Genomic DNA, 12,795 nt, shown 5'->3' with positions numbered 1-12,795 from the left:
ACTTACTTTCATCTGAAAACAACAACTTGGACCACTGAGCAACAGTCCAGTTCTTTTTCTCCTTGGCCCAGGTAAGACGCTTCTGGCGTTGTCTATTGATCATGAGTGGCTTGACACAAGGAATGCTACACTTGTAGCCCATGTCCTGGATACGTCTGTGTGTGGTGGCTCTTGAAGCAATGACTCCAGCAGCAGTTCACTCCTTGTGAATCTCCCTAAAAATTTCGAATGGCCTTTTCTTAACAATCCTTTCTAAGCTTCGGTTATACCGGTTGCTTGTGCACCTTTTTCTCCCACACTTTTTCCTTCCACTGAACTTTCCATTACTATGCTTGGATACAGCACTCTGAACAGCCAGCTTCTTTAGCAATGACCTTTTGTGGCTTACCCTCCTTGTGGAGTGTGTCAGTGACTGCCTTCTGGACAACTGTCATGTCAGCAGTCTTCCCCATGATTGTGGAGCCTCCTGAAACAGACTAAGGGACCTTTTTAAACACTTAGGAAGCCTTTGCAGGTGTTTTTTGTTAATTCTAATTTACTGAGATAATGACTTTTGGGTTGTCATTGGCTGTAAGCCATAATCATCAACATTAACAGAAATAAACACTTGAAATAGATCACTGTTTCTAATGACTCTATATATGAGTTTCACTTTTTGTATTGAAGAACTGAAATAATTAACTTTTTGATGATATTCTAACTTAGTGTATAACAAGGCAAGGCACGAGCTCCTGTGCCAGGTCCTGAGGTAGGATGGTATGTGGCACTGCCCTGGTTATGATGGCTAGGATCCTATGTGCACTGGCAGCGGTGGCGGTGCGTTATCTCTCCTCAGCGCTGCCTTAACCCCTTCCTCGCTGCACCCCTGCAAACACTACGCAAGTCTGTAGCTGAATAAGAGGAAGTGGAGCTGGGAGAGAGGAGGGGTGCCCATATCTATACATGCTCGAGAAAAGAAAAAAAAAACACCATTTTCCACAGTAGAATGACCGAAGGCTACATCTGCGACATGCTAATGCCGAGCTAGCAGAGGCCAATGGATGGCGGCACACGGCTCTGGCGGGGGCTGGCGCTATTTGGGTGCTGACAGCAGCCAATGGCGAGGCTTTCGGTAGCACAGGATAAGTAAGTTACCACAGAACAGGAACTTTCAGTCAGTGCATTAGCTCCGGAGGAGAGCGCCGAAGCTCAGGCAGTGCAGAGGCGGCTCCCACCAGGTGCACGGCCATAGGACCCCCGGGGTTGTAGCGACCCCCGAGCCCACGCGTGACAGTGCAGCGAGGAGACGCCGGGCCACCATGGACAGCGCGCACGCCAAGCCCGTGTCCGAGGTGCTCCGCCACTTCCACGTGAATGAAAGCTGCGGGCTGAGCACCGAGCAGGTCCGGAGGAGCCGAGAGAAGTACGGAGCCAACGGTGAGTGCCCCCCGGCATCACTCCTCAGGCCCGGGCACGGCTGGGGTTTGGTGGCCACTGCTCAGGGTTGAGGCTACAGGACAGGTAAAGCCTGGTAGGCGTTTCTGGTACTTGTGGTACTACTGCGGATGGGAGCCTGACTGCTGTCACCTCACTCTTGGCTTCCGGTGCATTGCTGCTGCCCCCACACCTGCTGACAAGGGCTGCTGTGTACATCTCTAGGGGGCAGGTGCCAGAAGGTGCCATCTACCTGTGCCTGGCACATGCCACTTCTGCCACCAGACCTGAGAGCGCACCTTGTAGGACTGGTGCTGACACAATCTGATGGCATCGCTGTCACTGGCGCAGAAACCATTAAAAGTGCACTATGAACTGTAGGGTCTTAAGCTAATTTGTGTGGGTTCATAAGGAACACGAGCGGTTACAGCTTGTTGCCTTGGAGACCGACCACTGCTGCTAGACAGCAGAACATGCCGATTGCGTCTAAGCTCTTTCCTATTGCGTTTCAGTGTCGTGAAGCTGTTACCTCCTAATCCTGCAAATTGGACAGCAGCAGTGGTCGGTCTCCTAGGCAACAAGCTGTAAACAAAGTGTTTAACATCTGACACATTTTTAGCACACAGTAAATTGCAAAAGTGTTTGTTTTGTTTTTACCCCTTCCAACAATCTCCATAGAAGACTGGAATAACCATCTAATCCTTAGTGGTTTACAGCCCTATATGATTATGTGCCGTAATAAGAGCACCCCTTAATGGCACCCAATATTGTGCCCTTATTCTCCTACGTGTTTCATCCTTGAGTTACTAGTAATCACCAGAGAAGTCAAGGGATAGGGTCAGAGGTCATGAAGGTCACCTCCACTCTGGGCATGGTGCGTCAAACAGGGGTGTTCTGATACCCAAGTTGTGTATTGCCCACACAGTAAGGTGGCTAAAAACTGGATGGAAGTAATGTATCCATGCCTCTGCTCCAATATAAACTATAGGAGAAGGGGTTAACCGCCCCGGGCTGTAGTAGTGTGGCTGTCAGTCTCTGACCTCATTACTAAGGGAACCTTTCATCTGCCTCCTTGTGTGCAGTGGGGCATTGGTCCAGCAGAGTCAGAGCAGTACCTGCCAGGAGCATGGAGCGCTGGTGTTAGTCAGCCCCCTGGGCGGGCCAGTCCTTGGGAATCCCTCAGTGACGCAGGTTCTGGGGAGACACCCTGTGCAGGAGACAGACAGAACCACTCTGAAGGACAGCTGTAAACCAGGCAGGTCTATTACTGTATACAAAATCTGGGTTGGGACTCCTCGAAAAATGCATGGAGGTCTTTGTCACCAGCAGGGACCCATCTACGCTGAGCAATGCGAAGGAGAAAAAGTAGAAATCGTAATAATGAGGTTAACACGTTCCAAATGCGGCCATATCTCAGCGCAGAGGCTGGTGTTCTTTTAACTCTATGATTTCCTGAGTAAGGTGCTTAGAGGAAACCGTGATCGCCAGAACTGACTGTGTAGAAAAGAGGAAAAAGAAGATATGTAAAACTATGCAAACTAACCAGCTGTGCTTAAGGAGAAAGTTGTTAGACATCAGGATAGATGAAACTGTTCTTTAGGACCCTTGGGTGCAATTGATTGAAGTGTAAAGAACCATCTGCATTCCAGTTGAAGCATGGATCTATCAAATTACCCCCAGATGATTTCTTAATAAATTATATGGCTGTTGATATGGTCATTGGATTACCCCATGCAGTTCTCTTAGATGTCAGTGCATAGGTATGTCCCTTTTTTGTTATGGATTTCCCCCTAAATATTTTCTGTCACCTGTGGTCTTTCTTCGCATAATTTAAAAGTGAGGTACAGGTGACCATATAGATCAGCCCTTTGGTGCTTTACCTTAGGCTATGTGCACACGTTGTGGATTTGGCTGTAGATCTGCACCGGATTGGCCGCTGTGGATTCGCAGCAGTTTTCCATGCGGTGTACAGTACCATGTAAACCTATGGAAAACCAAATCCGCTGTGCACATGCTGCGGAAAATACCACGCGGAAACGCTGCATTGTATTTTCCGCAGAATGTCAATTCTTTGTGCGGATTCCGCAGCGTTTTGCACCTGTTCTTTTATAGGAATCCGCAGGTGAAATACACACAAAAAACGCAGGAAATCTGCTGTAAATCCGCAGGTAAAACACAGTGCATTTTACCTGTGGATTTTTCAAAAACCGTGCGAAAAAATTCACACACGAATCCGCAACATGGGCACATATCCTAAAACTCCCTTCTATATATGTAGTCGCCAGGGAATGCCTTACTATGACCAGGCCAGTGGCTACTACTAATCTGTTAATCAAACCACCATCGCTCAGATCTAACTGGTTGGAGATGTGAATGCGCCACCAAATCCCCACTACTGCATTAAAAGGGGGAGTAGGCCAAAAAGGTTGCCGCAGGTGTGGACCCCTTCAGTGTCAAGTAGCGTCTCTGCATTTTGCATCTTAGCTCGCTGGAGCAAAAGGATAGTATGTAGCGGACTTTGCTTTATGAATCACCATGGTGATTATACTAATTTTACTTGAAAATGGCTTATGTAAATATGTCTATAAGTTATATAAATGAAAATTGGAACAGGTCTCCGACTCCTCATTTTCCCAAACTCCCCAGCAGTGGTCACTACGGAACATGTACATAAAGTGCAGCACAGATTCATCTCAACTGAAAGCCGAGATCAGGAATACAACATACATTTATAGGACATTTCATAACTTTCCCAAATTCTTATGAAAAAAATTACAGCACATCCTGCATTGTACTACAGGACACAATGTATTATATATTGTCAGTGCATTTTATACTGACTCCGACTTCACAGACCTGCATTGAAATGATCATTGAAGTTCTTTGCTTGATTCACTGGTATCCCATGATGACATTAGATTCCTTCAGAGACTCAGTCCTGCTATGTCAGTGTGCTCAGAGCACAACAGTGTGATTATACTACCATGTCTGAACATGGCGGCAGCCTTGTATTGCACTACTCAGGCTGCGATCACCACTTCTGCCGCTGATACCTCACCTCACCCTGGATCTCTGCTCTGTTTGCCCCATCCCATTAGCTCCTGTCACTGCTTCACGCACTAGGTAGTGTGGGCGGTGGCAGGGGGAAACTGGACCTTGCAACTATGCCATAGGCTTTAAAAAAAAAAAAAAATTGTCGTCGATCTCCTTCCACAGCTGTGACCTGGACAGGCCAGGTCAAAGCAGGAGGCAGCCACATTGTAGGAGATGCAGGACCATGGTGTCCCTCATCTGCATGCATGGGCTTCCACAAAAGCCCTCAATAACTCATCAATATAGGATGTCCACATCTTGTGTAATGCTTCCATGCCAGCAAGTCTCGGTGGGTGTATCCCCTTGGGTACTTTGGGCAATGTATAGAACCCCGAGATCTGTGGTGGGGTCCTCAGTTTTAAAAAGGTCAGTGTCTGCTATATCAGTGAACTCAACCGCATGGGTCTAGGTTCTACATTTGTTAGTAGGGTCTTGCTGGAGAACATCATTGTTCTCAGAGTAACAATGTATTTGGTTGCACATTTCAGTATATACATTCCTGTCCAGATCTACCATGTTTATTGTTTTTCACGGATGGAAATAAATTAATTATAAAGCTTCTACTATACATTGCAATGCTAATCACTCATAACACATGGATGGTATCTTGTGCTGAACATGTTTTTCATTCTTGCTGCCAGAAAAAAACTGACATGTTTTAGTGTTTTCCCACGGGTACACATTCCATGAAAAGCAAGAACGTGTGAATAATAAACTGTATTTCTATAGTGCCTCCCCCTCCCGTCTACATAGAATTGTGTCCGTACTAACTGGCATCTCCTGTATTCAGTGAGGATAGACCGAGAGGGTTTTTTACCTCCAGATTTGGATAATGACCAATTTTGGCAGATTGAGAAGCAGATTCCACTGATAAGATTTATTATTATTATTATTTATTTATATAGCACCATTGATTCCATGGTGCTGTACATGAGAAGGGGTTACATACAAGTTACAAATATCACATACAGTAAACAAACTAACAATGACGGACTGATACAGAGGGGCGAGGACCCTGCCCTTGCGGGCTTACATTCTACAGGATTATGGGGAAGGAGACAGTAGGTTGAGGGTTGCAGGAGCTCCGGTGTTGGTGAGGCGGTAGCTTCGTTGGTGATGAGGCAGCAGCGGTGTCAGTGCAGGCTGTAGGCTTTCCTGAAGAGATGAGTTTTCAGGTTCCGTCTGAAGGATCCGACTGTGGTTGATAGTCGGACGTGTTGGGGCAGAGAGTTCCAGAGGATGGGGGATATTCGGGAGAAGTCTTGGAGGCGATTGGATGAGGAGCGAATAAGTGTGGAGGAGAGAAGGAGGTCTTGGGAGGACCGGAGGTCACGTGAGGGAAGATATCGAGAGATTAGTTCAGAGATATATGGAGGAGACAGGTTGTGGATGGCTTTGTAGGTCAGTATTAGCAATTTGAACTGGATATGCTGAGGGAATGGGAGCCAGTGAAGAGATTTGCAGAGGGGGGAAGCGGAGGAGTAGCGAGGAGAGAGATGGATTAGTCGGGCAGCAGAGTTAAGGATGGACTGGAGAGGTGCAAGGGTGTTAGCAGGGAGGCCACAGAAAAGGATGTTGCAGTAGTCAAGGCGGGAAATGATGAGGGCGTGCACAAGCATTTTAGTAGATTGGGGGTTGAGGAAAGGACGGATCCTGGAGATATTTTTGAGCTGGAGGCGACAGGAGGTGGAAAGAGCTTGGATGTGTGGTTTGAAGGACAGGGCAGAGTCGAAGGTTACTCCGAGGCAGCGGACTTCGGGTACAGGGGAAAGCATGATGTCATTGACTGCGATAGATAGGTCAAGTAAGGAAGATTTGTGGGATGGAGGAAAGATGATGAGTTCAGATTTGTCCACATTGAGTTTGAGGAAGCGAGAGGAGAAGGAGGATATGGCTGATAGGCACTCTGGGATTCTGGACAGCAGAGCGGTGACGTCTGGGCCAGAGAGGTAGATCTGAGTGTCGTCAGCATAGAGGTGGTACTGAAAATCCATGGGACTTTATGAGTTGTCCCAAGCCAAGTGTATAGATTGAGAAGAGTAGGGGTCCTAGAACAGAGCCTTGGGGGACTCCAACAGAGAGAGGGTGGGATGAGGAGGTAGTATGGGAGTGGAAAACGCTGAATGTGCGGTTGGAAAGGTACGAGGCGATCCAGGATAGGGCGAGGTCTTTGATGCCAAAGGAGGAGAGGATCTGTAGTAGGAGGCAGTGGTCAACTGTGTCGAAAGCAGAGGACAGGTCTAGAAGGAGGAGTACAGAGTATTGTCCAGTAGCTTTGGCGGTAAGTAGGTCGTTAGTGATTTTGGTCAGGGCAGTCTCAGTTGAGCGATGGGGGCGGAAACCAGATTGTAGATTGTCGTACAACAAGTTAGATGAGAGGTGGGAGGAGAGTTCAGCATGGACGTGCTGCTCCAGGAGTTTGGAAGCAAATGGGAGCAGCGATATTGGGCGATAGCTGGACATAGCAGTTGGATCGAGGGTTGGCTTTTTAAGGATAGGCGTGATTGTGGCATGTTTGAACGCAGAGGGGAAGGTGCCAGAAGTTAGTGATAGGTTGATTTTACAACGTTGCTTATTTTCATGTGTACTATTGATTTATAAAGTAAAAATTAAAACTCTGATCGTAAGGCTCTTTGGAAGAGGGGGTAGTTCTAGCTGGTGGGACCCATTTTGATCTTGAGATTGAAGTGGTGGCTCCTTTCTAATTAAATGGAGTTGTGATGAGCGAGTATACTCGTTGCTCGGGTCGTCTCCCAGTATTTGTGAGTGCTCGGAGATTTCGTTTTTGTTGACGCAGCTGCATAATTTACGGCTTATAAACAGCTTGAATACATGTGGGGATTCCCTAGCAACCAGGCAACCTCCACATGTGCTCAGTCTGGCTAGCAGCCGTAAATCATGCAGCTGCATCAACAAAAACTAAATCTCCGAGCACTCACAAATACTCGGAGACCACCTGAGAAACGAGTATACTCACTAGATGCTGTACTTTGAACACTGAGAACTGCGACGCATTTAAAGGGAAATTGAAACACTTCTTGATGGCTTCCTGTGGCTGTTCTTTGATGAGAGGGGGTTTACAGTGTACAGGACAGACTTTCAATTTGCCAAGCTCTACGCAATGCTCACTGGATGGCAGATCACTTCCAAACAGACTCATGGCAGGAGTTTTCTAAAATGATAGTTAACCTTTTACTAAATCCTAAAATGTAAACCAAAGAAGGATGAAATATACACCTTACTGTATTGTGCAGAATATCTGAGACGGCACTCATATGGCATAGATTATAACCAGGTTGAGCAACTACTTTATATGTCAAACCTATTTGCAGACTCCAAGTATAATGGAATCTGTGTTTATTCATGAAGACCTTTCTTAAACTGTCCTCCTGGCAGGTGTAGTAATTTGTTGAATAATCTAATTGCTCAATTTTAATTTCTATTGCTGTGGGTGGTTTAATTCCTCTGTACATGTGTTCAGATCCTTAAACTAAAGCAACGCTGATTAATTATAAGATGTTTAATGCATGTGCGAGGAAGCGCTACCTATCCTTTTAAAAATGCTATCGGAGCTATAATTGGCATAATTCATAGAAGGTGTTATGTAAGAGTGTTTATAAGACAAGGCTATAGCTTTCCAGTCGTATTTAATCTCAAAAAGTTTCATTTCTCTTTCTATGTTGGTCAAAGAGTTCCTTTAATTCATATATGAATGCTATAGGAATAGAGTGGAGCCAATGCAGCGGAAATGCAAAATGCTGTAGGACGTTTTGGACTAATTTATTGAATTTTCAGAAATACTGGGTGAGATTAATTGCCGTTTTTGACACTAAATTCTTCAAAATGGCACATGAGATTCATGAGAGAACTGTAGCACATGGAGAAGCCGATGGAGAACAACATTTCTCTATTGTGTGAGTCTGTGGAAAATGGATTCCACGCAGATGTCATCCGAATGTCCAGTGTTTTCCACATACCCATAGACTTGAATGGGTAAGTGGCATCTAATTTTGGCGTGAAATCTTAGAATCTGTCTGGGGGGGGGGGGGGGGGGGGAAGAAAACGCAGAATGATGTCAGTGGGGAAAAAAAAAAGTCTTCAGCACTGCCCCACTGAAAAACATTGGTCCAAGTACTATGTGATGGTGGGGGGGAGATGGCACTCGTCTGATTTTACTGTGACAGTCAGCTGTGCGGGTGTAAAGTGACGGCAGGTGGTAGCAGTGGCCGAGAAGATGTGGCGGGGCGTTGATAAAGTGAGACTTGTACCCATGCAGGCAGCCTTTAGCTGATGGTACCGGCTGGCCAGGACCATGAATTCCACAGATTGAGGCTGCCGTCACACTAGCATTATTTGGTCAGTATTTTACATCTGTATTTCTCAGCCAAAACCAGGAGTGGGTGATAAATGCAGAAGTGGTGCATATGTTTCTATTATACTTTTCCTCTAATTGTTCCACTCCTGGATTTGGCTTACAAATACTGAGGTAAAATACTGACCAAATACTGCTAGTGTGACGGCAGCCTAATAAAGGAGACTTCCGTTCAAACGTGGGGACTTTACTGAACTTGATAAGGGTTACGTACAAGCAATAGCAGGTAGTCTTAAGCGCGTCTCCTTCACAATGAAAAGCATTTTCATTCACATGGTTTTCTTCCACTGTAGTCTACTCCAGGGCCGTGAAGCACACTATTTCTCCACAACCCAGCCTCTAGTCCACAGTCCTGATCAGCAAGTTTCTCTCTACTGTACTCGCTCATTGGTTCTCCATCCTATTATGATGGAATCCCTGCATCTATCGCTCGGGACCAGAACTAGTCCCACTTTCTGTCCTCTTAAGTCCATTACCTCCAGCGCTAAAAAGCTCTAGGTTTTTTTGTGGCAAGTCATCCTATTCAAGGAACCCTTTAAAGTGGAAGACTACTTTGTCTCGTGAGTAATTCTTTAACCCCTTAATCCCATTGGACGTACTATCCTGTCGAGGTGACCTGGGACTTAATTCCCAGTGACGGGATAGTACGTCCAGCGCGATCAGCCGCGCCCACGGGGGAAGCGCGGCCAATCGCCGCCGGGTGTCAGCTGATTATTACAGCTGACACCCGGCACTATATGCCAGGAGCGGTCACGGACCGCTCCCGGGACGTTAACCGTTGGAACACTGCGATCAAACATGATCGCAGCGTTCTGGCGGCACAGGGAAGCATCGCGCAGGGATAAATAATATTTAGATACATTTCCTTATGTAAATAAAAACAAACAATAAAAGTACACCTATTTAGTATCGCCGCGTCCGTAACGATCCAACCTATAAAACGGTCCCACTAGTTAACCCCTTCAGTGAACACCATAAAAAAAGAGGCAAGAAACAACACTTTATTATCATACCGCCGAACAAAAAGTGGAATAACACGCGATCAAAAAGATGGATATAAATAACCATGGTACCGCTGAAAACATCTTGTCCCACAAATAACGAGCCGCCATACTGCATCATCAGCGAAAAAATAAAAAGTGATAGTCCTCAGAATAAAGCGATGCAAAAATAATTATTTTGTATATAAAATAGTTTTTATTGTATAAAAAGTGCCAAAACATAAAAAAATGATATAAATGAGGTATCGCTGTAATCATACTGATCCGAAGAATAAAACAGCTTTATCAATTTTACCAAACGTGGAATGGTATAAACGCCGCCCCCCCCCCCAAAAAAAAAAATAAAAATTCATGAATAGCTGTTTTTTGGTCATACTGCCACAGAAAAATTGGAATAAAAAGCGATCAAAAGATGACACATGCCCAAAAATGGTACCAATAAAAACGTCAACTCGTCCCGCAAAAAAACAAGACCTCACATGACTCTGTGGACCAAAATATGGAAAAATTATGGCTCTCAAAATGTGGAGACGCAAAAACTATTTCTTGCAATAAAAAGCGTCTTTTAGTGTGTGACAGCTGCCAATCATAAAAGTCCGCTAAAAAACCCGCTATAAAAGCAAATCAAACCCCCCCCCCCCCTTCATCACCCCCTTAGTTAGGGAAAAATAATAAAATTTTAAATGTATTTATTTCCATTTTCCGGTTAGGGTTGGGGCTAAAGTTAGTATTTGGATTACATTTACGGTTGGAATTAGGGTTGGGATTGGGGTTAGGGTGTGGTTAGGGTTAGGGGAGTGTTTGGATTAGGGTTTCAGTTAGAATTCAGGGGTTTCCACTGTTTAGGCACATCAGGGGCTCCCCAAACACGACAAGACTTCCGCTCTCAATTACAGCCAATTCTGCGTTGAAAAAGTAAAACAGTGCTCCTTCCCTTCCGAGCTCTCCCGTGCGCCCAAATAGTGGTTTACCCCAACATATGGGGTATTGGCGTACTCAGGACAAATTGTACAACAACAATTGTACAACCAATTTCTCCTGTTACCCTTGATAAAATAAGACAAATTGGAGCTGAAGTAAATTTGTGAAAAAAAAAAAAAAAAAAATGTTCATTTTTTTTTTTAAACATTCCAAAAATTCCTGTGAAACACCTGAAGGGTTAATAAACTTCTTGAATGTGGTTTTGAGCACCTTGAGGGGTGCAGATTTTAGAATGGTGTCACTCTTGGGTATTTTTTTATCATATAGACCCCTCAAAGTGACATCAAATGAGATATGGTCCCTAAAAAAAAAAATGGTGTTGTAAAAATGAGAAATTGCTGGTCAACTTTTAACCCTTATAACTCCCTAACACAAAAAAAAAATGTGGTTCCAAAATTGTGCTGATGTAAAGTAGACATGTGGGAAATGTTACTTAGTAAGTATTTTGTGTGACATACAGTATCTCTGTGATTTTAAAGGCAATAAAAATTAAAAGTTGGAAAATTGTGAAATTTTCAAAATTTTCCCCAAATTTCCTTTTTTTTCCCCCCACAAATAAACGCAGGTAATATCAAAGAAATTTTACCACTATCATGAAGTACAATATGTCATGAGAAAACAGTGTCCGACTCATCAGGATCCGTTGAAGCGTTCCAGAGTAAGGCTAGGTGCACACGATGCGGATTTTGCTGCGAATCTGCAGCAGTTTCCCACGAGTTTACAGTGCAATGTAAACCTATAGGAAACCGAAAACTCTGTGTCCATGCTGCGGAAAAAATGCGTGGAAACGCATTGGTTTACATTCCGCAGCATGTCAATTCTTTCTGCAGAATCCGCAGCGGTTTTACACCTGCTCCATAATAGAAAACCGCAGTGGAATCCGCACAAAAACCGCAGTAAATCCACAGGAAAAACGCAGTGTTTTTGCCCTGCGGATTTATTAAATCCGCTGCAGAAAAATCCGCAGTGGACCATTCTACGTGTGCACATACCCTTATAACCTCATAAAGGGACAGTGGTCAGAATTGTTAAGGATCTCGCTATCCCTGTCCGTACATCTCTTTATGCTGTGGCTCACATCTTGGCAGTGCTGCACACTTGTTACTTCTTCAGACTCTTTTATCTGACTTTCTAACCAGGAAACAGTTCTCTCCCTAACCATTAACCCAACAATTATCATCTTCTGACCCTGCTCTGGACAGAACTTGCCTTGCTCAGGAACATTTTACATTTCACATGACAGGAAAAAAATAAAAAAATCTTTTGAATTTGCATAATGCGATTTGGTGTCTTCAGGGGTAGAAACGTGACAGTACAGTCCACTATTACAAGAGCAGTACTAGGTCAGGGTAAGTAGTGTAAATAATGATGTTTCTATTCTCTTTCGGCAGGCGATAAAACACTAATTAAAGTTACAAACACTTCTTGATGTAATGACCAAACTTTATTTCTTTACATAATACTGGACAGTTCTTTACATCATTCTATGTTACTTTGTTGTCAGATTTCCAAGTCCATTTTGTTCTAGTAATTGATGACGTTCATTGTATATAGGGTAGAATAAACTAAAAATTCTTGCCTTTTTTTAAACCTTGGCTTTTTCTGACAACCCAATCTGACCAAATCTCTTACGAAGTAGGTAGGGTTGTTCTGTAAGTAGTAAAGCAACTCTATTATATTAGGCTACGTTCACACTATTGTTGTGCGCCGCTGCGTCGGCGACACAACGCACGCAAAAATGCACCAAAACGCACGCAAAAACGCTGCGTTTTGCGACGCATGCGTCGTTTTTTGCCAAAATTTGGACGCAAGAAAAATGCAACTTGTTGCGTTTTCTTGGTCCGACGCTTGCGGCAAAAAAGATGCATGCGTCGCACAACGCAACAAACAACATGGGGGACGCATGCATTTTTAAATATAGGGGCGCATGACGCA

General features: G+C 44.5%; 1 protein-coding gene across 1 annotated transcript in view; it reads left to right on the top strand.

Annotated features, from left to right (window-relative positions):
- The first annotated feature begins 977 nt into the window (after positions 1 to 977).
- The window catches only part of LOC138665353 (sarcoplasmic/endoplasmic reticulum calcium ATPase 3), a 332,774-nt gene continuing 320,956 nt past the window's right edge, over positions 978 to 12,795 (top strand). The window contains exon 1 of the mRNA XM_069752757.1: positions 978 to 1,416. Coding sequence (XP_069608858.1) covers positions 1,299 to 1,416 — 118 coding nt within the window. The 5' untranslated portion in view covers positions 978 to 1,298. The remainder of the gene's footprint in view (positions 1,417 to 12,795) is intronic.

Source organism: Ranitomeya imitator, chromosome 1 (assembly GCF_032444005.1).
Source record: "Ranitomeya imitator isolate aRanImi1 chromosome 1, aRanImi1.pri, whole genome shotgun sequence".
NCBI lineage: Eukaryota > Metazoa > Chordata > Amphibia > Anura > Dendrobatidae > Ranitomeya > Ranitomeya imitator.
This window is presented reverse-complemented; position numbering and strand designations above follow the sequence as displayed.